Genomic DNA, 24,797 nt, shown 5'->3' on the forward strand with positions numbered 1-24,797 from the left:
TGTGGCCTCTCCCGTTGCGGAGCACAGGCTCCAGATGCACAGGCTCAGCGGCCATGGCTCACGGGCCCAGCCGCTCAGCGGCATGTGGCACCTTCCCGGACCGGGGCACGAACCCGTGTCCCCTACATCGGCAGGCGGACTCTCAACCACTGCGCCACCAGGGAAGCCCTCTACTTCTTCAAATGTAAATTTCATGAAATCTCAATATAGACCAAGTATTTCTGATGAAAGCTTAGTGTCCAAATTGAGATATGCTCTAAGTGGATTCCAAAGACATCATGTAAAAAAAGAATGTAAAATATCTCATTAATAATTTTAAGTTGCTTATATATTGAAATGATAATTTTTGGATATGTTGGGTTAAGTAAAATGTATTATGAAAATAAAAGACAAAGAATCCAGTACAAAAATGGGTAAAGGGTATTAATAGGAAATTAATAGAAGAAATACAAATGGTCAATAAACATCATAAGATTCTTAATTTAAAATGACTTCTGGGGAGTAGGGACAAATTAAGAGTATGGGATTAACAGATACACACTACCATACATAAAATAGATAAGCAACAAGGATTTATTGTTTAGCACAGGGAATTATATTCAGTATCTGGTAATAATCTATAATGGAATATAATCTATATTAAAAAAACTGAATCACTTGCTGTACACTGAAACTAATTCAATATATTATAAATCAACTATATGTCAATAAAAAGTAATAAAATAAAATGACTGTTAATATCTAATATTGGGGAAAGCAAGAGAAATGGGCATTCTCAGACATTTTTGATGGGATAGAAACTTGATAAAGTCTTTTTGAAAGCAATTTTGTAATGTCTAAGGTAATTCGAAAATGAAATATCCTTTAACCTAGTATTGAATTTTGAGAATTTGTTCCAAGGAAAGACAAACACACAAGGATGTACGTATAATGATGCTCACTGTAGCATTTTCTTTACCACAAAAAGTGGAAACAACTTACTTGTCCATCAGTGGGAGAGTGGTTAAATAATTTCTGGTACAGCCATATCAGAATGAGGTAAATAAAAAAGGCTTCTAAGCAAAATTGTTAAATTTTAAAAAAAAGAAGTGCTAGAAAAATAATTTAGTACTTTCCCATCTCAATTTCTGTTTCTGCCCTCTCTCAAGAACCCACAAGTAACATGTAAATATACAGAAATGGCACAGAAAACTTACACTTTGGGAGGGAGTGCTGGGAATGGTGAGGCAGCTTTTATGTTTTTCCCTGTAATGCTTGCATCAAAATAAGAAAATTTAATGTAAAAGTACAGAAGAAAAAATAAAAGAGTAGTCAGATAATTCATGGGGTGCAGTCCATGCCTGAGTAATGGGCTGTTGTCATCTTTTCACTGTCACTCCCTGGCTGAATGCTCCCCCATGTAATGTGTCAAGGGCCAGGCCAGCCTGCCCAGCTTCTCTGCAGCCTGGAACGTCCATCTATTATTCCCAGGCAAAGGACAGTGATTTCCCCTCTCTCTCCTTTCTGCAAACACCTGGAGTGGCAGGCCTCTCAACTTCCCTTGGACTAAAATCTAGTGACAATTCCTCTCCAAGTCCTCTAACCAGAGCACACAAGCCCCTGCCCACCCCAGGAGGCTGCCATAGCTTGTTTGGCAAAGAATGATCTCTCTTGGGAACAGCTCCCAGGGCACCGGCTCGTCTGGGGGCCTCAGCTCGGTCCAGGGGAATGAATGAGAGTAACAACAGCAACAATGACAAAGATTTCTTTTCACCTGTCTCTATTCAGTTGTCTCATGCCCAGAGCTTACCCTAGTCATGAAAAGATAAACATCAATTACACTTTAAATCTGAGATGATGTGGGACAGTTATGGACACCTCACAGGTGTTAGCTTCAGACAGATCTGGTTTCATCCTGACACTACTGCTTATTGACAGTAAGTGCTTGGATGTGTTCACTTCTCCTAGCATCAGTTTCCCTCCCTGTTCAATGGGGTTCTCTGGGAACCAAATGGGATAGAGTGAGCAGAGGGCCTGGAATGGAGCTGGGCTGTAGCAGGCACCGAAAAAGGCAGCATGGTGGAGGCGTCACTAGTGAAAGCTTACAACTACGGCTCAGACTGGGCCTCCAACGCCTGTGCAACAAGGCGAGCTTCAATTTCCTCCTCTGTAATGTGATGTGTTTTGAGGCTTTCGTGATCCAGTGCCTCCACAGCACCGGGTTGGGTGCCTGGCGAGAGTGGTGCTATTGTTGTGATTTGTGAGTTATTACATAGGCAAGGAATAGAGTCTGCTTATAACCATTTTACAGGAGTTGGAATACATATAAACATTCACAAATAATTATAGGGGTTTGTAATTATTGTGACATTGACACTTAATGTGGGACTCAAGCAGGTCCAGGGCTGATGCCTGGTTTTATTACCTGCACAATGAGGACATTAACCTCTGTCCTTTTTTCCTCACTGGGCTGCCTGAGCTGGTGCTTTGTAAAGCGCTAAAGGTTGAATGAATATGAGTACTTGTCATAATTATTATTTTAAAACCATTTTGGCCACTATACCTGTTCATTTGGTTTGTCTCTAGGAACAATCCCTCCCCCAATAACACCATCACTTGTGCCACAAAATAAGGTACGGTGTAGATTCAGGAGTCCCAGGATGGTGAAGGGCTGGGTTCCTCATTCATAGTTTGCGGTGACAATCCTGGTGGGACCTCCTGCAGGGGCTGGGGTGTCTGCACTTCTACCACTGGTCTGGGTTTTGGGCTTCCTGATCGTTCTGTGAACTTCACACTCTAATCCAGCTCTCTCTCCTACCTGATCAAAGCTGGCTCTCTGGGAAGTCTTCATTTTTCATCTTGTCTAGAGGGAGACTGTCTGAAGAACCAAATTCTGAAATGCTTCTTAACAAGTGGCATGATAAGATTTTCCACTGGCAGCATCTTGGAAAATTGCACACGTTTTAAAAAGCAATCACTCAGGGTTCTTTATCTCCTATTATTCTGATTGTGGCCTCAGATCAATCTTAAAAAGCTTTAGCCTCTGACACCCAACCAAGAACTGAATCACTCCAAATTTTAAATAACGCAGATCAGAATGAAGTTCAGTGCCAAGCTGGGAAACATCCTCCTCCTTCCTTATCATACAAGCCTTTAACCATGGTCCATTACTGTCCAAAATGTAGATATTTAAAAAGACAACCTAAAAGTTGGAGACAAATTGCTTCTTGGTTGGGGCACCTTCCCTCCCTAAGGAGTTGAGATGAGTCACTTCTCTGGCCTCATTCTTTGCTCAGGACTTCATCCTGAAGATTCTCCCAACCGATTCCAGCCTGAGGCTGCCTCCTGTGCACTCCAAATGCACTTGGTGTGCTCCACGCGTCTCCGTGCCCCGCTTTACCACCATGTCGGGGCTACACCTGGTCTCCCGATAGAATCTGTCAGCCCGTGAGGGGTGCCCCTCAGGGCAGAGTGTTGGAAGGACAGCACTGTGCTTGGCAGAAAGCAGGGGCTTTGGGGTCTGAGCACCAGCTCCCTGCACCTTCCTGAACCACCCCAGATGGCCACAGGCCCTGAAGCCCTCACTGGGAAGGCCACCCAGCCTGGGGCCTGAGCCCACACAAGTCTAGCTGGGATCAAGGGTGAGCCTGGGACCCAGGGCCTGGGGCAAAATTGCGGCACTAAGCCTGGGGTCTGGGCAGAGCCCTCAGCAACCCTCCAGCCTCAGCGTTAACAGTCTCTCCCAACCTTAGAGGGAATGTCCTCTCCAGGGTGGGTGGGTCTTCCTCCAGCGATCCTGGTTTTCCCTGCAGTTAGTTCTGTGCCACTCCAGGACTCTGATCTAGGCTCTGCCCCAAATCATGAATGCCTGACTCTCCTTGAGTGATTCCTGAGCCTCCCAGAGGCTATAGGATTGAGGCTGTGCCCATGGTCCCAGCACTGTGAAACCTCGGGCTCCACCCAGGCAAGGGGTCCCAATACAATCAACCCCCAGGCCCTTGTCATTAATGCCTGTGATCATGTTCATGAGAAAAAGATGCATGCCATGTTGCAAAGTGTCTGTGTGAAGCCAGCGCTCACTAGATTTAGTGTCCCAGCCTCTCTGTGTCACTGTGATGGGCCCAGTGCTGGGGTGCCAAGTAGCTTTCTAGGGACACAGGGGAACGAATGCTTGAGACCAGTGGACCAGAATGCTTACAAGGGGGGGCTTCCTGAACCCTCTAGTGGTGACAGGGCTCTGGCCACTGGGACTAGGCGGTATGACTTCATCTACTTCTGGGCCTGGTCCTTTAGAAATGTAACCTCCATCCTTCTCTCCTCCCTCCCTCACTGTGTCAACCTTAGAGGGCACAGAAACAGATGAAGCTGCCACCTTATCCACAGCAGACTTGCCATAGCAAGAGGTAAACTGTTATTTTGTTTAGGTGCTGGGATTTCAGGAATATTTAGCATTGTTTATTTTAACTAATTAGATGTCATTTTATTTTTTTTAATAAATTTATTTATTTTTATTTATTTATTTTTGGTTGTGTTGGGTCTTTGTTGCTGCGCATGGGCTTTCTCTAGTTGCGGCGAGCAGGGGCTACTCTTCATTGCGGTATGCGGGCTTCTCATTGTGGTGGCTTCTCGCTGCGGAGCATGGGCTCTAGGTGTGTGGGCTTCAGTAGTTGTGGTGTGTGGGCTCAGTAGTTGTGGCGCACGGGTCCAGTTGCTCTGCGGCATGGGGATCCTCCCGGACCAGGGCTTGAACCCGTGTGCCCTGCATTGGCAGGCAGATTCTTAACCACTGCGCCACCAGGGAAGCCCTAGATGTTATTTTGAGTAAACACATTTCAGATCATTTTGTCCCAGACTGCTCACCTGGCCCAATAAAAAAGTTTTAAAATTGTAGTACTGGGACTTCCTTGGTGGCGCAGCGGTTAAGAATCCACCTGCCAGTGCTGGGGACACAGGTTCGAGCCCTGGTCCAGGAAGATCCCACATGCCGCAGAGCAACTAAGCCCATGCGCCACAACTACTGAGCCTGCGCTCTAGAGCCCGCAAGCCACAACTACTGAAGCCCGCGCACCTAGAGCCCGTGCTCCGCAACAAGAGAAGCCACTGCAATGAGAAGCCCCTGCACCTCAATGAAGAGGGGCCCCCGCTCGCCGCAACTAGAGAAAGCCCGCGCGCAGCAACGAAGACCTAACGCACCAAAAATAAATAAATAAATGAATTTATTTTAAAAAATAAATAAAATCATAGTACTACTGAAATGCTGTATTTCTATGCAAAGCCATTTAACTGATGATTATTCTCTTGCTCCTCTGACTGGATGTTGGGAAGGAAAAGCAACGAGAGGGCAGGCCCATCTACTTGTGATACAGCCTTGGCGGGCACAGGATGCTGGGATCTACCTAGCTCTCATGGTCAGAGCTCTGAGCAGGGCATGGCAGAAGGTCTTGGTTCTGGCCTCCAGCTATGATGGCTGTGGAGAACCCCCTTCCTGCCTGACCCTTTGGACTGGAGCACAAGAAACCCAGCAAGGATACAGGTCACTGTCCGAGAGGGGTCATGGTTCCCACTGTCCCTGGCCAGATGCCCAGTCTGTAAAGGATCTCCGCTGGGCAGTGGGGGGTCCTGGGAGTGTGAAAATGCCCCCCTTCCTCCTTGGCTCAATGGACTGAATGGTAGGTCTCTTTGCCTCCTTAAAATACCTGGTGTTCTAGCTGGAGGAGCTCAGGGAGAACTAAGCCTACTCACTCTGGTGCCCATTTGGTGGCTGCATCGGTTAACTGCAATCGAGGGCTGATGCATTCAGAAGGGAACCAGCCATCAGAGGCCACGTGCTCTGAGCTTCCTATAGGGGAGTGAGTCTTCACTGGTCAGCCACTTCTTTCCAGTACGTTCTCTGACCCAAGACTCAGGCAGATGTTGGTGTCAATTTCTGCCCCACCTAGGTGCTAACTCTGCCCTTGGCTCTTTGGAGCCCACGTGGCAGGTGTGGAAAAGCTTCTGCTTCAGAACTGGGAGCCCTTGGTAGACAGCGCTGCGTGGCCTCCACCCCATGCCGTGAGGAGTCCAGGGGGACACTGCCTCTCCACAGCCCAGGGTCTGCAGCACTGAACCACAGGGCTATTCTTCCACGTGGCTGTCTCTGCCATGTTTCTGGGGCTGCACAGCTTCCAGCCTTCTCCCCCCATGATGAACAGTCTGCCCCAGAGGCTGCCCCTGCCACTCAGGCTGGCCTGGGCCTTGGAGCACACTCCCTGGGAAGTGTGTTTCTGCTCAGAATATGCGCTGTCGGGACATGTTGATGCCGGTCTGAGGGCTTGCCTTGGATGGTCTTGACTGGCAGTGGTTTGGTCTGTCTTACTGCTCTCCAGGCCCTGCAACTAGTGCTATGCTCTGGGGTATATGGTGATTTGGGAGAGGACTGCTATGCTGTTTAGTTGAGAGCAAGTTAGTCTGAGAAACGCGGTATAGATTCTTTTGCTTTGATCTGTGCCAGGCTGACCTGCTGAGCAGACTGCTGCCGAGGGGCACATGCTGCTTTCTGCTGAGGAAGGCACACCCCATCCCGATCCTCTGCAAAGGATCATTCAGGAAGCCTACCCATCACCCTCAGCAGACCAGGCAAGGCAGCAATCCCACAGCAGCACCCCCAGATCACCTCCATTTTGCTGATAAACAGTAACTCAGTACTCGAATCTTGTCCCTGAGTGTTTAGGCAGTATGAATGAGCTAGAATGTCCCAAATGTAATTAAAAGTAAGTTATGCTCATCAAACAATGAATAAGATGTGTTTTCCATGCTGCCTCAATGTCATTCGATTCAGTTTTTTGCTTAGTAATTGACAAAATGAGTCATCTACCAACCAGCCTTCCAGCTATTACTGTAAATTAACTGGGTTCAACTGAAAGCCAAAGGATTGCTCTATTTTAAGTGGAAGACATTTAAATACTGTAAATGAATATCCGTGGCTCACTTAAATTAGCAGAGCCTGAGAGAAGCGTATTACATTTTCATGAACAGGCAGCCACATTGAAGGAAACATAGAAGCCATTTTTAGAAGATGAAGATTCATTCTGTAGGCAGAGACACTCTGAGTACGAAATAATTCGGGGGCAACCAAGACACTTGGCACTTGTGATTCACATACTCCCAAGCGTGTCATCAGGCTTCTTAGTAACTGGGTTTTCTTTCCCCACGACAGTGGCAAAATCTTGTCATATAATGATGAGTTGTAGGTACTCATAAGGTATTGTGATGTTGTTATTCCAGCGGTTGCTTTCAGAACCACTGGTATATGGTGCAAGATAAGCTTGAAAACTCATATTTTTGGATGATTACTTCCATCTTATGTTTTTCCTTGACAGGTCAGATGCAGAAAAAAATTGCTTTAACTAAACAGTTTAAAAATTGTTTAAAAACGAGTTGGCTGCTGCCGCCAATTTTGAATTTACTAAATACATTTCTGTTTCATTTAAAATAACTACTTGACGAGAATTTTCATTTTGATCTGTTAGTAGAGGGGAGTTACACTTCTCAAATAGCTACAAAAATATAAAGTATCCCTTAAGAAAAAGCCACGCATTCTGACATTTGAACCTAAATAAATGATGACTCTTTTTCGTTTAATAAGACTCCAGTGAGTATTTCTTCACAAAAGCAGCATTTGAAGTTATCCCCAAGGACATTTAAAACAAGAAAACATTTACTGTTTAATTTTTCTTCTGGGGCGCTAATGGCAACGTTAATATCAGTTCCCAGTTAGCGCATGGTTATTTCTACCGCCCTGTGGAGGATGTTTGCTCAATAGCTACTGAGCTATCCTGAGGTGGCGAGCAGGGCTTGTGTGATGCTTCAGTGTCCTTCCCTCTCACTCACGCATGTTCCTCTGAGCACAGCTTGATCAACTGGAGTTTGCTGTGCCAAGATCTATGGGAGCTGCTAGGGAGGTAACCAAGCCCTTGTTCTTCTGTGCACAGAGATGTGCAGGTGGAAAGTATGAAGGGGGAAGTGAAATCAGGCTCTTCTGGACCTCTCAGGGAGTCAGGGGCAAGTTCATGAGGCCAGATGTGACTGGTGGAGACGCCAGCTGCAAAGGCCCCACTGCACCAAGGTCTGTACCCATCAGCTCTCTTGCCGCCAATTGTGTCTCTGCAAGATCTTTGCCAGGAGCCACCATTAAGCTTGGCACTAAATGGCCACTAATGACCAGGAATGGCATCAGCCGCAGGAATTCTGGGAAATCCCCCTGCTCTGGCCAGACCCCCACAGCTTGCCTGCTTCTCTTTCTTACTCATCCAGGATGGAACTTCTGAAAACCTCTATGGTTTGGCTGACTCTAGGTGTTGTCCCTCCATTCTTCCTTGCCTTATAAGGTCTCCACTGACCTCCTGGCTTTGAGAGTTGAAAGGGCACTTGGAGATCATCTGTGGCCACCTTCCTACCCAGTGACAGACTCTCCTCCAAGCTGCTTAGTCAAGTGATGGTCTGGCCTCGGTTTGCCCAGCACCAGGGATGGAGCTCACCCCTGCCCAGCAGACCACTCCACGAGAACAAATTATCTTTCCTATATGGAGGGCACAGTGGCCTCCGTGCAATTCTGTTTGTCCGGGCTATAGCTTCTGGAGGTTCACAGAATAAATATAGTCTTGTTTGCATAAGGATGCAGTGCCTGATCTAGTGCCCTTTCCACGATTTCTCTTCTCCAAATTTCTTATTCAGTTTGTCCCTCATATGGGCAGGAGTTCAGACCCCTCATCCTGGCTGCTGGTGGATGGAATGGGCCAGAAGGTCCAAGGATGCCCTACTTGTCTGTCTGGGCCATGTGGTCCATCTCCTCATAATTCTGTGGTCCTCTCAAGCATCCTTACAGCATGGCAGTGGTTTCCCAGAGCAAAAGCAGAAACGGCTTGGTGTCTCAAGGACCGAACCTAGAACTTGCATGGCATCACTTCTGCCTCATTCTATTGGTCAAGTAATCACTAGGGCAGCTCAGGTGCAGAAGAGAGGAAGGAGATTCCACTTCTTGTTGGGAGGAGGGGTGTGTGCATAGGCAGGGGAGGGATAGGGACAGCTATCCTTGGAGAGTATCTACCAGGTGCCTTGTAGAATTGCTGTGAGAATTAAGTCAATACATGCCAAGCACTTAGGATTGTGCTTGGTTCGTATGCATGTAAGTGTTAGCTTTTATTTAGATTTAAACCCATGAAGTAAGGCAGAGCCAAGATCAGGGCCATGCTGCATGCCACGGGACTTCTCTTGCTTGACTGAGCTGGATGACTGCTAACCCTTTACTGTGTACAGTTCCACTGAGGAGAGAAGGCCAACACTAGGCTGTTTCCAGTATGTTTAATCTTACTCTCACAGCAGCCCTGTACAGTAGGTGTGGTTATTCCCATCTCACAAAGAGAAAACTGAGGCTCAGAAAGGGAAATACCTTCTCTGGTAACTAGCTAGTAAGCAGTGAAGCCAAAATTTGGAAATCTGTCATTCTCTGTCATGCAGGATTCAGTAAAACGACTTGCTAAGGTACAGCCTGGACTCTTAATTGGAAAAGGCAACATAGGGTTGCTCTCAGGGAGCCTCGCTGGTTCAGGTGATCCCCACTTCCAGGCTCTGTCACCTGCTTTTCACATGTCATTTTAGAAGCCTTCTTGGAGGACTTCTACCTTAGATCCCATTCCAAGAATTACAGGAATCTTGTCCCTGAGTGTTTAGGCAGCATTGACACCACCACTGCCGCCAGCTGCCATCTGTCCAACTCTCAGGGCAGCCTCCGAACAACACACCAAATGTGGGAGCAAGAAGGGCTTCAATGATCCGCCTAAATCTACAACCTGTAGGGCGTATAAATGGGATTTGAACCCAGGTTCTCTGATTCCAAATATTATTTTCTTTCCATAATATGCAAGCTTCCATTCCACCCTCTGAGCATCATTTTTCCCACCTATACAATGGAAATGAATTGTATCTGCCCTGTTAAGGTTGCTGTGAGGCTCAATGGAAATTATGAATGTTTATTTAAAAAGGATTTATTGAGCTTCTACTAGGTGTCAGGCACTGTTCTGGACAATCAGGATACAGGGTAAACAAAACAAACAAAATCCCGACCTTGATGAGCTTACATACTAATAGGGGAAGGCAGTCCAATAAGCTCCTTGTCACTTTTCAAGCACCTTACAAAAACAATGAAATATTTTCCCACCAAGGATCTAACACAGGCTGGATCAGTGTTCACTCATTCAGTCAATTTACTCATTTCTTCATTCATTCACTCATTCATTCATTCATTCAATTATTCATGTAAGTATCAAATATTACTGCATATCAGTTTTGTGTCAGGCACTGTGCTGGGTGGTGGGAAAAAATAAGTAATAAGATAGACTGAGGCCCTGCCTGAATGAAGTGTACAGACTAGAAGGGAGACGACATACAACTAAGGAAGTGTTATAAATTAACAGTAGCAATGTCAGCAACAGCAACAATGGTCATAACAACAATAACAATAATGACCTCTAGGCTGGTTTGAGTAACAGTTTACAACTGATGAAGCATGCTCCGTTAGTGTTTGCTGAATCAACTCCAGCTGAGTCGAATTTACAAGGTCTAGATGTGAAAGAGCGTCTGACACATGGGCTGCTCTGTGACTTACTGTGAGCATGGACTGGCTCAGACCAGCCTGACAGCATCTTAATTATGCCCCCAGATAGAGCTGAGATAAGGGCCCTGGTGGATAGAGTCTTACTAGCCAAAGCTGTGAGGTTCCATGGGCAGACATTAAGCAAAGACTTCAGGCGCTGTGGTAACACACCCACTAACCTAGGCCTGATGCCAGCCCCCAAATTCCCTCATCCAGAACATGGAGACAACCCAGGCACCTTCCTCAGGAGCCAGGACCCAAGGAGCCAGCTCATGACAGCACCGTTTTTGTCTCTGACATTCAAGCTTGGTAAACAAAGGAAGGAGGAAAGGGGTGATTGGCGGCCTGCTGGAACATACCCTGTGACCTTCAAGTTCTGGAGTCAGATGGCCTCTCTTTCCTCCCCTGAGGTTTCCTCTTTCTTAAAGACTGCTGGTTTCTCATTGCCCCATATTAATGTTCTCTCCTAGAAGTGCATCTGCTTTCCCATCCATCTTGTCTCTCCTCTTCCCAATTCCAACCTTTTACTCTAAATTAAATGAAACTTTAAATCAATCTTCTGTCCCACTCCCATTACTTACGCTCCTGGAAAACAAAACAAAACAAAACCCAGCCTGCTCTCAAAGTGATTTTTAAATCACCTCTGCTAGAACCTACAGCTGCATCGGCCACATGGGCGTAGATTTGAGACTCTGCCATCCAGGGGTGCAGGCGTCAGCTCCCACACTTTGTCCCCTGCTGCTGTCAAGGCTCCCCAGCCCCTTGTTCCAGCACCTGGCGGTCTTCTAGGCCACACCGGCTGTCAGGACAACAGCCCCATTTGGACGGTCTTTCTGCCTCCAGCCTGGCACCCTGACATTCCCTGCCTGTGCTGCCGTGGATAACTTTCCTCTCGGAGTGTGGAAGGCTAAGTCTGAGCTCCCAAACCTCACAGCCCCCCAGTGCTGCCCAGACCCAGCTTCTGAGTGTGGCACCCGAGCCGTCCACATCCAGCTTCTGGTACCACGTGTTCAGTCTGGGTTCCTGACAACACGATGACCCTCACACTTCTGCTTCAGAGGCCCTGCGCTCCACCCTGGGCATGAGCTGCCTGATATCGCCCACCTCCACACACGAAGTTACACAATTTCTGAGCACCTCCAGTGTGCCAAGGCCAGCTCTGCAGAGACCAGCTGGGCTTGGCGGCTCTGTCTGGAAGAGGGGACCCTTTGTCTGCTCCCCTTTTCTGGTTACCTGAAGAGAACCCTCTAGGGCTGTGTCCCTGTTGCCTTCCTTTTCTGCTTTTAGTTTTTCTTTCCTTGTTTAACTTAAAATATTTTAAAATATGGACATAAATAAATATAGTCTCATTGTGAGAAATGAAACGACAATCACCCCTCAGTACTGGCGGGGAAGGGTTCCTATATTGCTCCCCCATGAAGTTACCCAAAACCTCGGATCCTCAAGTCCCTTATATAAAATGCTTGTAATTGCATATAACCTAAGCATATCTTCCCATATACTTTAAAGCATCACTAGATTACTTATAATACCTAATACAATGTCAATGCTATGTAAAATTGTTGCTGGTGTACAGCAAACTCAAGTATTGCTTTTTGGAACTTTCTGGAAAAATTTTTTTTTTTCCTGAATAGTTTTAAGCCCGGTTGAATTCATGGCTGTAGAGCCCACGGATATGAAGGGCCAACTGTAATACAGATAAATCTCAAGTTTTTTGATCATCACCTCATTCTCCATTTTCTCCCCAAAGCCTTACCCTATAGCTTTGATTTGTAGTAGCTATATTCTGAAAATCCCAAAATTAAACTATTTTAGCTTTATTTCACTTATTTTTTTAGTGAAAGTTATAGCTAAACACAGTTTAGAGAATCAAATAGCTCTACAAGACTTGTTATAAGGCAGCAATTTCTTCCTCTTCTCCCATTGCCCAAATCTTAGTCACCACTTTCAGCTCTTTTAGGTGAGGTTGTTTTTTTCTTTTCTTATGTTTATTTCTAAATAAGATCCTTACATTACCATGTCTTGATTTAAAATTTTAGGCGTTATCTATGGAATTCCCAGCATGGCAGTTTGAGATTTTGCTTTATTTAACTGCCCTCCCCACCACCCCTCCCTATGTGACTTCCTGAACCTCCACAGTAACTTTGGTTATATCAGTCAGCATTCACTGTTTATACTCCCATCCTAGGAAATTTAATTTAACTAACTGAATATTTTTTCTAAGGATGACTTTCACCTCTCTTTCTAGAACTTCTTCTCAGACGCTGAGTTGTCTCTCCTCTTTTCCTCTGTTATTCTTCTTTCCGGGAGATTATGTTAAGTTTTTCATCCAGCCCTTCCTTTGAGTTTTTGTTTCTGGTATTTTATTTCTGAATTCTGGGAGCTGGTTTGTGCTCTGACTGTCCATTTTTATAGTCTCTCTCTGAGGATGTTAAAGACAGTTTTATATAAAAGTTTTCTCCCCCCTGCACAGTTTTTATTGCCTCCAAGTTGTTTTTTTCCCCCTTTCCTGTGTTTGTCTGGCCTTCATATGCAATTCTTTCCTTAAGTGAAAGAATTCACTTTGGGTGAATTCTTCTAGTGACCTTCTATTGACCTTCTAGTGACCCAAGGTTCTTTACTCCTACTAGTTACAGTTCTCTAAGCAGCTGTTTGGAAATTGTATGGGGGCGGGTGGTGAATGTTTACAGAGAGAGAGATCTGCCTGGCCTGTTTCATGGGGGACCCCTCCTGTCAGTATCTTTTGTGTTTTTCTTCTTGGCCTGTCAGATTCTCCAGTGAAAATTCTTCATTTCCTTCCTGAGGGCTATTCCTGACTGCTGAGATCTGGCAGCCAAGTGTGGGATAAAGACTGGGAGGGCTAAGTAACTGATAGGCATGCCCACCTCCCTCTAAGCCTCCTGTTCTAGTGTGGTAACCCCCCCAACCCCGCCAATGACGGGCAGCCTCCTCAGCTTCCTTCCAAGTGTTATGCCCTAATGAGGGAGGGCAGTCACAGCTTTGCACAAGGTGGTTTGGGAGATCTGGGACCTAATTGCTTTTTTTTTTTAATAGATCTTTATTGGAGTATAATTGCTTCACAGTACTGTGTTAGTTTCTGTTGCACAACAAAGCGAATCAGCCAAATGCATATACATGTCCCCATACACCCTCCCTCTTGAGCCTCCCTCCCATCCTCCCTATCCCACCTCTCTAGGTCATCGCAAAGCACAAAGCTGATCTCCTTGTGCTGTGCTGCTGCTTCCCACCAGCCAACTATTTTACACTCGGTAGTGTATATATGTCAATGTTACTCTCACTTCGCCCCACCTTCGCCCTCCCACCCCATGTCCTCAAGTCCATTTTCTATGTCTACCTCTTTATTCCTGCCCTGCAACCATGTTCATCAGTACCATTTTTTTTTTTAGATTCCATATATATGTGTTAGCATATGGGATTTAATTAAACTTAAAAGCTTTTGCACAGCAAAGGAAACCATAAACAAGAGAAAAAGACAACCCACAGAATGGGAGAAAATATCTGCAAATGACACAACAGACAAAGGATTAATCTCCAAAATATACAAACAGCTCATGGAGCTCAATATCAAAAAAACAAACAATCCAGTTAAAAAATGGGTGGACCACTTAAATAGACATTTCACCAAGGAAGACATACAGATGGCCAAGAGGCACATGAAAAGATGCTCAACATCACCAATTATTAGAGAAATGCAAATCAAAACTACAATGAGGAAAAAAAAACCAAAAAACTACAATGAGGTATCACCTCACGTCAGTCAGAATGGCCATTATCAAAAAATCTAGAAACAATAAATGCTGGAAAGGGTGTGGTGAAAAGGAAACCCTCTTAACTGCTTTTTAAACTGACTTTCAATCAGAACTCCTGTTTGGAGCTCTTCTTTTGCCCTCATTTCCAGAGATAACTGGTCCTGCCAATGTCTGAGTCTTTGCTGGGTGGTGAGGGGATCTGCAAACCCAATGGATTTTTGTGTTCTCTGTAGTGCTGGCTTGGAATTTAGCTCTCTGGGGTCTGCTTATCAGCTACCTCCCACCCACCTGCTGTCCAGCATCCAGAATGCAGCTGTCTCCCTCCTGCCCTCTCCATCTAGGTGTGTCCAGACCTTCACAAGCACATCTTTAGTGTTCTTTATTGGAATTTTGGGGTTTTTAACTCCGTCATCCTTGACTAGAAGTTTGAATTTAAGTTTTGATTTTCTTATTAACTTAGGAGGTGTGATGAAGTACGTGTGTTTTATTTCCACGTGTATAGATTTCTCTCTCTCTTGCATATATACCCCCATTCACTGTCATTTTGTTCTTAATCTCTAAGTCTTTTTTTTCTTTTGCACTATTGTCAGTGAATGTGTCTCTATAATTTCATTTTTTTTTAAAAAATGGAGAACAATGAGAATTCTTTTTCCTTGTTTAAGTATCCTTCAAAGCTATGTCATTAAGAACATAAAAGTTCACAGCTGCTCTATTTTCTCAGTAGGTTGTTATTTATATTATAATGAAATGTTTCTCTTTGTTCCTATCACCTTGAATTCTGTTCTATTTGATTTTGATATTCCTAAATCTGCTTTCTTTTTGCTTGCATTTGCTGGCTTATGTTTTTCCCATTGTTCTGTTTTTCAACCTTTTTCTTTATTACTTTCTCTTTTTTAAGCCAGACTTCCACCTTCTGTCTTTTTTGAGACAGATGAATCTGACCTATTCACATTTATTATGACAACTGAAAGGTTTCTTCCTATTCCTTGCTATCTTATTTATTTACTTTTTTGTTTTCTATTTACCTTTTTCTTTTGTTTTTTCCTCCCCTCCATTTTCTGCCCATTTGTTGAAATGATCACATTTAATTTGTTACATTCTTTCCATCTCATGTTTTGGAAGTTGTACTTTCCATTTCTATTCTATTCCATTTCTATTCAAAGCCAAGAAACCCACAGTGAAGGAGTGGGATAACTAGACTTAAAGTGAATCCTCAAACAGTGGAAACAGACCAGGCTGATCAAGAAAGAATGTGGCAGGAGTTTTCATGGTGCAAGAAACATTTCGCAGAAGCTAAAACTATTTAAGAGGAAAAAACCTGGAATCTTTTATTAGTAAAACTGTAGGATCTGTCTGCTGGAAACTATTAGGGACATGTGTTGGGAAAAGCTGGAGAGACAGGGCCACACTTTCAGGTTCTGTTTTAAAGCACCTTTGCCTCGTCTTTCTATCTGAGTTTCCATCTGAGCCAATTCTTCCGCCATCTTGAATCTTCCCCATCTCTGTGCTCTTTGTCCTCTGCTGACCTTCCTGCCAGTGAGAAGGGGAAAAGGGAAGAGCTAGGGCTTTGGAGAGAGAACAAGAATGTGGGCTGGGAGTGATCCTTATCACGTGTATGTGCTCTGGGCAGCATCAAGGGTAGCTAGACATCCCTCCTCTCCACAATTACATCTGCTGGACAGATGACAGGCCATCTGTTAGGAGGGAGCTCACTGCCTGGGCACTTCTATCACTGTAAACAATGAGCAGGGCCCATTTTTCCAGGAACCAGATATTGAGAATTAGTCCATTACATGTAGTTCATGCAATTAAATGGAAATCTGAGGGTTATTCTGCCAGCAGGCACATAGGTTTGAGATCATACTATAAAGATAAATGAGTCAAATTTGACCAAGAGTCTCCTTGAGATTGGGAACCTGAGCAACAGGGCTGCCAGAGCAGTCAGGCTTTGTTGGGGAGGGGGGATTATGGAAAAGAATAATCCCCCATGAGGATCTGGCAGGGTCAGTGAGACCCAGAGAGGCCAAAAGAGGAGCCCTGGGCATGATGCTGGTATCTGTTGGAGATGCTGGCTCCTTTCAGGGATCCAATGGCTCCCTGGTGACGACTGTGCTGGTTTAGCTTGGGTCGGGCCCCAGGGCTCCTCCTTTGTCCAGGCTGGTGACTGGGGATGTCATTACTTCCATTCAATTAGCTATTTCCACCAGAAGCCATTGAAGTCTGGAGAAGGTAGCAGGTGAGAGAGAAGAATGTCCAGTCTGTGAAACCTGGGGGATGGAGGTTCCTTCTGGAGCTGCAGTGACAGGTGAGGGCCACCTGAGACTCACTGTGAAGAATATGTGGGGAAGCCTGGGGCAGGGGTCCACACGTAGCCTGGTAACCTCAGTGTGTTACTTTAGTCCACTGGGTTCACCCAACATCATAATGCATTTCTCCCAGGAGATGGTGCTGTGGGCGGGCCAGGAGGGGGATGACAGTAGGGGCCATAGGCAAGGCTCTGAGGTGCTAGGGACTCTGGCAACTTTGGTCACCATCATCAGAGTGACATGTCACCAACAGGATAGCCAGGAAAGCCAAGATGCCATTGAAGGGCCAAGGCTGGTCTTCAACACAAAACGCAGAAGCCAGAAGGAAAATGAAGGTGGGCAAGCCAGAGGTGTGGTTCCTGATCTGGGGAGCAGGCTGAGGGGCAGGGCTGGGGAGACAGGGAGCAAGGCAAAGGCAGGGCTGAGGGAGCATGAGGGTACCCAGACTTAAGTATCCCAGGTGCTAGGATTTGTGCTCCGTTGCATATATGTTCTACAATCTAATTCTTAGTGCATCTCTGTGAGGTAGGTAATAATATCTCCATTTTAGTAATGATGAAACTGAAAGTAAAAAAAAAAAAATTAAGTGACTTATACCAAGTTATTCAGCTAGCATGACTGACCTAATTCAGATCAAATTCAAAGTTCCAGTTTGTTCCACTCCACCTCTCTGGGAGTTCTTTTCCTTCCTTATAAAGCCTGGGAGGCTGGACAAGATCAGAGTTCCCTAAACTTTAGCTTAGATCCACCTTCATGATTTTTGTCATCCTCACCTCTCACCTCTACTGGTATTGGTGTAAAACTTTTCCTTAAACAGTCTCACTTGTTTGTGTGTGTGTTAAAATGTACATAACATGTAATTTACCATTTTAATGATTTTTAAGTGTACAGTTCAGTAGCATTAAGTACACTCACACTGCTGTGCAACGCTCTTTGTTTTTAACTTAGATATATTTTAGAAAGGAAAACATGCTATGACTCTCACGAATGGAAACCAGTATGGCTTTCCATAAACAAAAGTTAACCACTAGAATAAATACAGTGAAGACAGAAAGTTATTAACTTGAAGCTGGTGACTAGTGCCACTGAGGTCTCTGAGATGAGGCCTGCTCCTTCCCACCCCCAGAGTCCCATGTTTTTAAGGGAGGGTCCCAAGTATTGGAGAAGTGTTAAAGATAGGACAATTCCTTCTTCATACTCAGAAAATTTGGAAGAGGAGTGACAGGGTCATTTTCTCGCTGTGTTGACCACGTGATACCGTGCTGTGCCCAGGTACCTCCTTCCACCTTGCCCATCACAGAGCCCCCTCCCCACCCCCCAGGCCCCTGAGCACACCGTGGAACTGCTGGATGTGCACAGGCTATGGCCCTGCAAAGTTCTGTGACCCCTGACCCCAAACAAGCAGATTTCACTTTTCTTTCCAACTTGGATCAATGACTTGGAGCCACCTTTGGAAGAAGTCCTTCAAGTTCCCTTCCGCATTTCCCCAAGAGAAGCGAGGGTAGCTCCCAGACATTCTTTCTCTGTCTGAATCCCATAACAAGGGTTAGCTTGCCCAAGCTCCGCAAGCCCAGCCACCCTGGCCGGCAGTATGTAGAGCACTCGGTTATGATGTCTGCACAGGGCAACTGTGACCAGGCTGCACCATGGTGGATGAGGCCACCGACTGCTCTGAGTGAGTGAACTTAGTGAACTGGGTAGAAAGGCAGACGTGTTAAGCGCCTGAGGTGGAGCTTACAGTGCTGGCGGAAAACAGAAGCCTCCCCTGAGAGGCAGAGGTCTCTGACACAGGGGTTTCACCAGGAGCCAGAATTTAGTATGACATTAGATTTGTCTGGGTGCCTGTTTCCCTGCATAATGGAAGGAATGGAATGTGTGCACCCGCGTCCTCCTTGGAAGCTGAAAAGGACATGAGGAAGAGTTGTTTTTTTAAGCCATGGGGGGATGTTCTCTATCAACATTATAAGGAAACATTTCCATTACTGAAGCTGTGGATGTGTCACAGTAAAACAAGGTGTGATACCGGGAACGTGGTAGCAGGGGATCAAGCTCACTTTGGAAATCCCAGTGAAATGTCATGCTGAGTGGAGTCAGGGGCTTGGTGCTTAAGGGGTGGAGGTGCTGACGGGAGGGTCACTCTCTGCCTTCTCCCCTCTCCTGGACGTAGTTAAACACGCCCACCCCCCCGCCTGGAGCTCTGCTGTGATGCCCGCTGGACACAGGACGCACGCTCCTCACCTGGGGCTTGCTCTCATCTTTGTCCTTGTAGTAGAAGAGCTGATCCCCACGCAGCACGAACCAGCGTTGCTGCCAGTTCTTCATGATGCTCCTCTGCTTCTTCAGCCAGCCCGCCTTCAGGACGGGGCCCAGCCTGCGGGGGCAGGGCGGCTGCCCAGGGCTCCGGCTCTGCTCCCCCATCACCAGGCTTTTGGAGCGGGCTGGAAGTCAAGCACACACACAGTGAGCACGAAGGATGGCAGGCCAGTGGTCAGTCCTTGCCCCACCCTGGCATCCCGGCTGCCCGGTGACCAGAGTATGCGAGCTTCGGCCAGCAGGGCATGATCATGCTTGGCCTATCTCCCCCTTGGGTTCAAAGGGGCATGTGTTGGAACCCCTCAACACCACAGCCCAAGGTCATCAACCTGGGGGAGTGCACAGCCTGCCTGATTATTTTCTGCTTTGTCTCTGGGATCCAAGATTCTGCCTTTCCCCAGGTTTGTTCATCCATCCATGCCTCCATGCACCCATCCATCCATCCAGCTTTCCATTTGTTCAATGACTCATTCATTCATTCAGCAACTATTTATTAGTACCTACTATGTGCCAATCACTGTTATAGGTGCTGGGGAAAAGGCAGTAAAATAAGAAACATAAACATCTGGATCCTGCTAGAGCTCACATTCTAGCAGGGTTCCTGTCACTCAGGCCCCAAGGGAGCTGGCCCCAGCAGACTCCTTCCCTGGTACCTGCGTGGCACCTCTCCCCTGGCGGCATCAGATCTCAGCACCATTGCCCAGAACCCCCATCCCACCTGGCAAACCACCTTGCTGCTTCCCTGGGATCATCCTGGCAGCTGGGCCTGCATAGCAGGGCCTCTGCTGCAGTTGCTTGCTGTGACTTGTTGATGGCTCCCTGGCAGGGTGAAGGGGCCGTCCCTCCTACCTAGAGCCACCGAGTGCCTGGAGCACTCCTGCTCCGCAGATACCACTGAGCAGCGCTCTGCCAGGGTTGGTACTGCCCTTCACAGTGATTGAGTTCTTGCCCCTCCCATGCCTCCCCTACCCCTTCCCCTCGCTCTCCCCTCTGTCCTGGGGAAAGCTTCTCTCCTCTCTCTGGCCAGTATCAAGGATACTGCTGCAGTGGTCACTAGGAGGGGCCATCCTGGACTTTGGAGGAACAACTCTGAGTCCAAATGTAATCACACTTACAATTCTTAGGCCACGGATCCTAACTTATGATTGGAACGCATGGTCCCTGAAACCCACAGTTGTTTCTTCCATCCTTTTCCTACTCAACCCCTGGCTTGGCTGCATGGTGAGCTCCTATTTATCCTTCAAGATCCAGCTCCACAGAGCCTTCCTTCTGATCTCTTCTAGATAGTCATTCCCTCCTCTACCAGGACATGTGGTCCATGGCTGGTATTTATTAATCTGTGTGGTTGTCTTTCTGCCCCTCTAGACTGAGGGGTAGGGATGGGAGGACATGATGTCTTATCTAGTTCTGTACTTGTGGCTCTCATCACCACACCAGGCAGGTAATGGATGTAAGACATGGTTGTCAAACATCACGGGCTACTTTGGCTTACTCTTTTTATTATTATTATTTTTTTGCAGTACGCGGGTCTCCCACTGCTGTGGCCTCTCCCGTTGCAGAGCACAGGCTCCGGACGCGCAGGCTCGGCAGCCATGACTCACGGGCCCAGCCGCTCCGCGGCATGTGGGATCTTCCCGGACCGGGGCACGAACCCGTGTCCCCTGCATCGGCAGGCGGACTCTCAACCACTGCGCCACCAGGGAAGCCCTTACTCTTTTATTTTAAATTGAAGTATAGTTGATTTACAGAATCAACTGTCCTTGGCAGAAGCAGGGCTCCAGTGGAGGAGAGGAGAGGCCAGCCCCTGCTCCCCTCAGTTCACCAGGGAGGCGCTTCCTGCAGATGCTACTTAGGCTGCCCAGCCAGCCCGGGTTGTCCCCCCGCCGATCAATCACACAGATATTACTTATAAGGCCCATAGAGCATCTTGAAAAGAAAATCGTTGTTGTTATGATTTATTAATAACCACTGTTCCTGTCTTCAGCATTTCCTTGAATCAAGCCATGTAAATATTCCAGTTCTGTAAACATTTAAGCCAAGATTTCAACTCCAACAGCTCTGACCTTCTAAGGCTCCAGAACTAAGGGGAGTTTCTGGAGTTTCTGGCCCAGGAGCAGGCCTGTGACCTGGGGAGGAGGAGGGTGCTCTTTGCCCTCCTCAAAGTCAAGTTCTTCGGCTCACAAGCACAATCATTCATTCACTCGTTCATTCATCCATGCCTTCCAAGTGTGCGGAGCTCCTCCAGGTATGGGGCAGAACCCCGAGTTGTTTGTGTTCCCCCAGAGACTCAAGGCTGGCAGGAGAAATAACAAAAAGAAGAGCCACACAGAGATGGAAGAGCCACAGGCCACGTGGACAGGCAAAGGCTGCAGACACTTAAATGAAGGTGCACCTTTCCACTGTAGACATTTGCAGAGCCATCCAGAGGAGGAGCGCCTAGGCTGAGCCTTGAAGGATGACCAGAATTTGGGCCCACCTCAGGGGAGGGGGCACTCCAATTTGCAAGGAAGGAACAGGAGGAGCATTTGCTACCCCTTGGCTCAGATCAACGAGTGTGCCGGGTTGATGCAGTCACCTATTCGCACTGACAAGCATCTCTTGAGAGGATGGACCCCACTCCCAGTCTCTCCTTCCTCACCCCCCAGTCCCTGCCAACCCCTTGCATTTGGAGATTTTGTCCTCTCCTGGAAACTGCTCTGATGAAATCCGACAGTCTGGTTCTGATTCTCAGCCTCTGAGACCCTTTGGTGCTCAGGCACATTGATTACCCTCTTCCTGAGGCTCTTCCTTCCTCCCCCACTGCAGAACCCAACTGCCTGGTACACCCACGTCTCTTACCACTTGCCCAGCCCGTTCTGGCCTCAGTTCCTCCTGTTCTGCCCGAAAGTCCTGCTGTTGCCCAGGGCTGCCCCAGCTGCCCTCCATTCCATCATGAGTCCACGTCTTTATTTCGGCCCAGATCTTTCTCTGAAACTTCAGGCTCACGTTAAACCATGTCCATGGGGGACATCTCCATAGGGATGGTTCATGGTCGCCCGTGCCCATGTTCAAATTCAACGTCTACTGCCTACTCACACCTCCCAAACTTGCTCACCGAGGGCTCATGACTGGGACTGGCCAATCTTGACAGCTTGGAGGTGTTTTGACAAACCCCTCCCCATCAAGTCCCACGGCCAATTAGTGTCCAAATTCTGAAGATTCTCTCTTTGCACTCTTCTTTCTTTTCATTTCTGTTTTACTGAATCAATTCGAATTCTTATCATCCCTCGCCTGGACGCCTTCTTCTTGCTCCCTGCCCTCTGCACGAGTCTCCAGAAGAGATACGCAGCTGCCGAGGAAATCTTTCTAAACGCAGATATAATCAGTTTTTACTCCTTTTCTCCACAGTAGTTAGGGTATTTTATCAATTACGTGAGGAGTAAAATCCAACCCCAGCCTGGCCGTCACAATCGGTTCTCGGGACAGCGCCACCCCTGCCTAACCATGCGCCTCCCCGTCCGCCCAGGGCTAAAGGCTGCCGAAGGTGCCTGCATATTACGCCTACCTGGGACCTTAGGAGATCCGGTTTCCAGGTTTGTTGAAACACAACTTCCGGGGGAAGGACCTGGAATCTGGATTTTGAAGCAGCCCAGGTGATTCCAATAATCGCTGCCCTGCGGTCTAGTCACACTGGACAACTCCCCAGTGTAATGCCCTTTTGCTCATCTTCACTGTCAAAGTCCTACTTTCCACTCAACATTTGGGTCCCGTTGCACCTCCTCCATGTAGCTCTCCAAGAGTCACTCCACTAAAATTAGTCTCTTTCTTTTCACTTCAATTTCACCGCTAGAATAGTATGAATAACAGTCTGGTGTATAGTAGTGTTGTTTGTGCAGTGCATGTATCTACCTCTCCCCAAAACTGAGGGCCAAGGAGAGCTAGGGGGCCCAACTCCCTCCTGGGAAAGTCTGTGTGCATGAGTGTGTGTTTTTTTCTAGTATGTAAGTATGTATGTGCATGAGTGTGTAAGAGTATGTGCATGTGTGACTGTGCATGTGCATGCGTGTGTTTGCAAGCATATATGCTTGTGAATGTGTGTGTGCATGCCGCAGTGTGCAAGAATGTGCGCACACATGTGTGTGTCATTGTGAGTGTACAACGAGGGTATGTTTGTAAGTATGTCTGAGAGTGTGGGGGCATGCATATGTGTGAGTGTGTATGAGTGTGAGTGTGTTTGCAAGCTTGTGAGGTGTGTGAGCGCATGCCTGTTTGGAGCAATCCTAAATTCAGAATCTGGGGTCTCAGTCCAGGCAGTCAGTTCTGAGCGAGGAGACCCTGAGCCCAGGGCCTGCAGACTCATCCAGGAGCCCTGGAGGCCTGAGATCCTTACTCGGAAGCCAGGCTGTTGGGAAACTGGGAAAGCTGACAGGACAAGCCAGGGGAGGAGAGACAGAGGGTAGAGGCTGGGGGTGAGTCTCTGGGAGGGTGGAGAGGAGGGGCCACGCTGAGAGACATTTAGGAGGCGGGGCTGATGACTGACGGCATGGAGAGGGGGACAGGCCAGCAGTCAAGGAGGGGCAGCAAGATTTTGCAGTCTCTCTGACATCCAAGAGGATGTGTCCAGGGGAAATGGGACGCTGGGGAGGGAGCCAGCTCAGGAGAGAGGTGCTGCAGATCAGTGCCCAGCACATAGGAAGCACTCAGTCAGGATCTGCTGAATGACACTACACTAAAAACCTTCACGAATTGCTCCTCTAACCCTTACAACAAGTGTTCTTCAGCCACCGGGGTCGCACCGTGCATAAGTGGCACAGCCTGTTTGTGAATCCAAATTCTCCCTCCTTCAGGGCCTGCTCGGGTGGTGATGGGCACTTAGCGTGGAACAGCCACTGGGTGTTGGTAGACTCGGCCCTCATTGCATTAGCACTGTGCTGGCCTTCCTAGAAATGCTGACCCAGAAGGGGTCAAAATGGGAGAAAGAAAGAACTCGATGGGTGGACAGGTGAGGGTATGGTGGGTGGCAGTGGAAGGGACGGACATGCCTAAGTGCCTGCAAGGGCCAGACTTGGGGGTGGGAGCCCAGCAGCTGACATGAGTAATTTCACTTATTCCTCAGAATAATCCTGAGTTCTCAGATGTTCTGACTGAGACTCAGAGGAAGTAAGCTGAAGGTTACACTCAAGGTTACACAACAATGTTATGTTGCGAAGCCAGGAATCAAAGCCCAGTCAGTGCTGGTCACCGAGGATGCTACAATCCTTCCCCAGCAAAACCGAGACTGAGTGGGGCCCTAAGTGCTTCAGCTCAGAGATGCCAGGAAGGGAGGAGAAAAGCAGCCTACACAGGAGTGCGCCCAAGTGTCCACCAGGTGACAGAGGCTGCCAGGGATGACAGCACCAGTCACTCCAACTCAGGAGGTCAGAACCCTGGGTGGAGGAAATGGAAGGCAAGGACCCAAAGGTTCATTCATTATCATAGAAGCACAAACGGCTATGCAGGCAGCATCAAGGTGCAGGGCCAGCCGTGATTTTTTTTTTTTTTTTTTGCCTCATTGTGTGGCTTGCAGGATCTTAGTTCCCCAACCAGGGATTGAACCCAGGCCACAACAGCGAGAGCGCCCAGTTCTAACCACTGGACTGCCAGGGAACTCCCATGCCCTTTTCCTATTAGGAAGTATAAAAAAATTTTTTTTAACATCTTTGTTGGAGTATAATTGCTTTACAGTGTTGTGTTAGTTTCTGCTGTATAACAAAGTGAATCAGCTATATGCATACGTATATCCCCATATCCCCTCCCTCTTGCGTCTCCCTCCCACCCTCC

The 24,797-nt window shown here is 47.3% G+C and overlaps 1 protein-coding gene across 1 annotated transcript in view; it reads right to left on the bottom strand.

The window, feature by feature from the left end:
• The window catches only part of ARHGAP22 (Rho GTPase activating protein 22), a 162,231-nt gene that overhangs the window by 119,618 nt on the left and 17,816 nt on the right, over positions 1-24,797 (bottom strand). The window contains exon 2 of the mRNA XM_028481910.1: positions 18,924-19,123. Within this exon, the coding sequence (XP_028337711.1) occupies positions 18,924-19,123 (200 nt within the window). The remainder of the gene's footprint in view (positions 1-18,923; positions 19,124-24,797) is intronic.

This window comes from Physeter macrocephalus, chromosome 20 (assembly GCF_002837175.3).
Source record: "Physeter macrocephalus isolate SW-GA chromosome 20, ASM283717v5, whole genome shotgun sequence".
Classification (NCBI taxonomy): Eukaryota; Metazoa; Chordata; class Mammalia; order Artiodactyla; family Physeteridae; genus Physeter; species Physeter macrocephalus.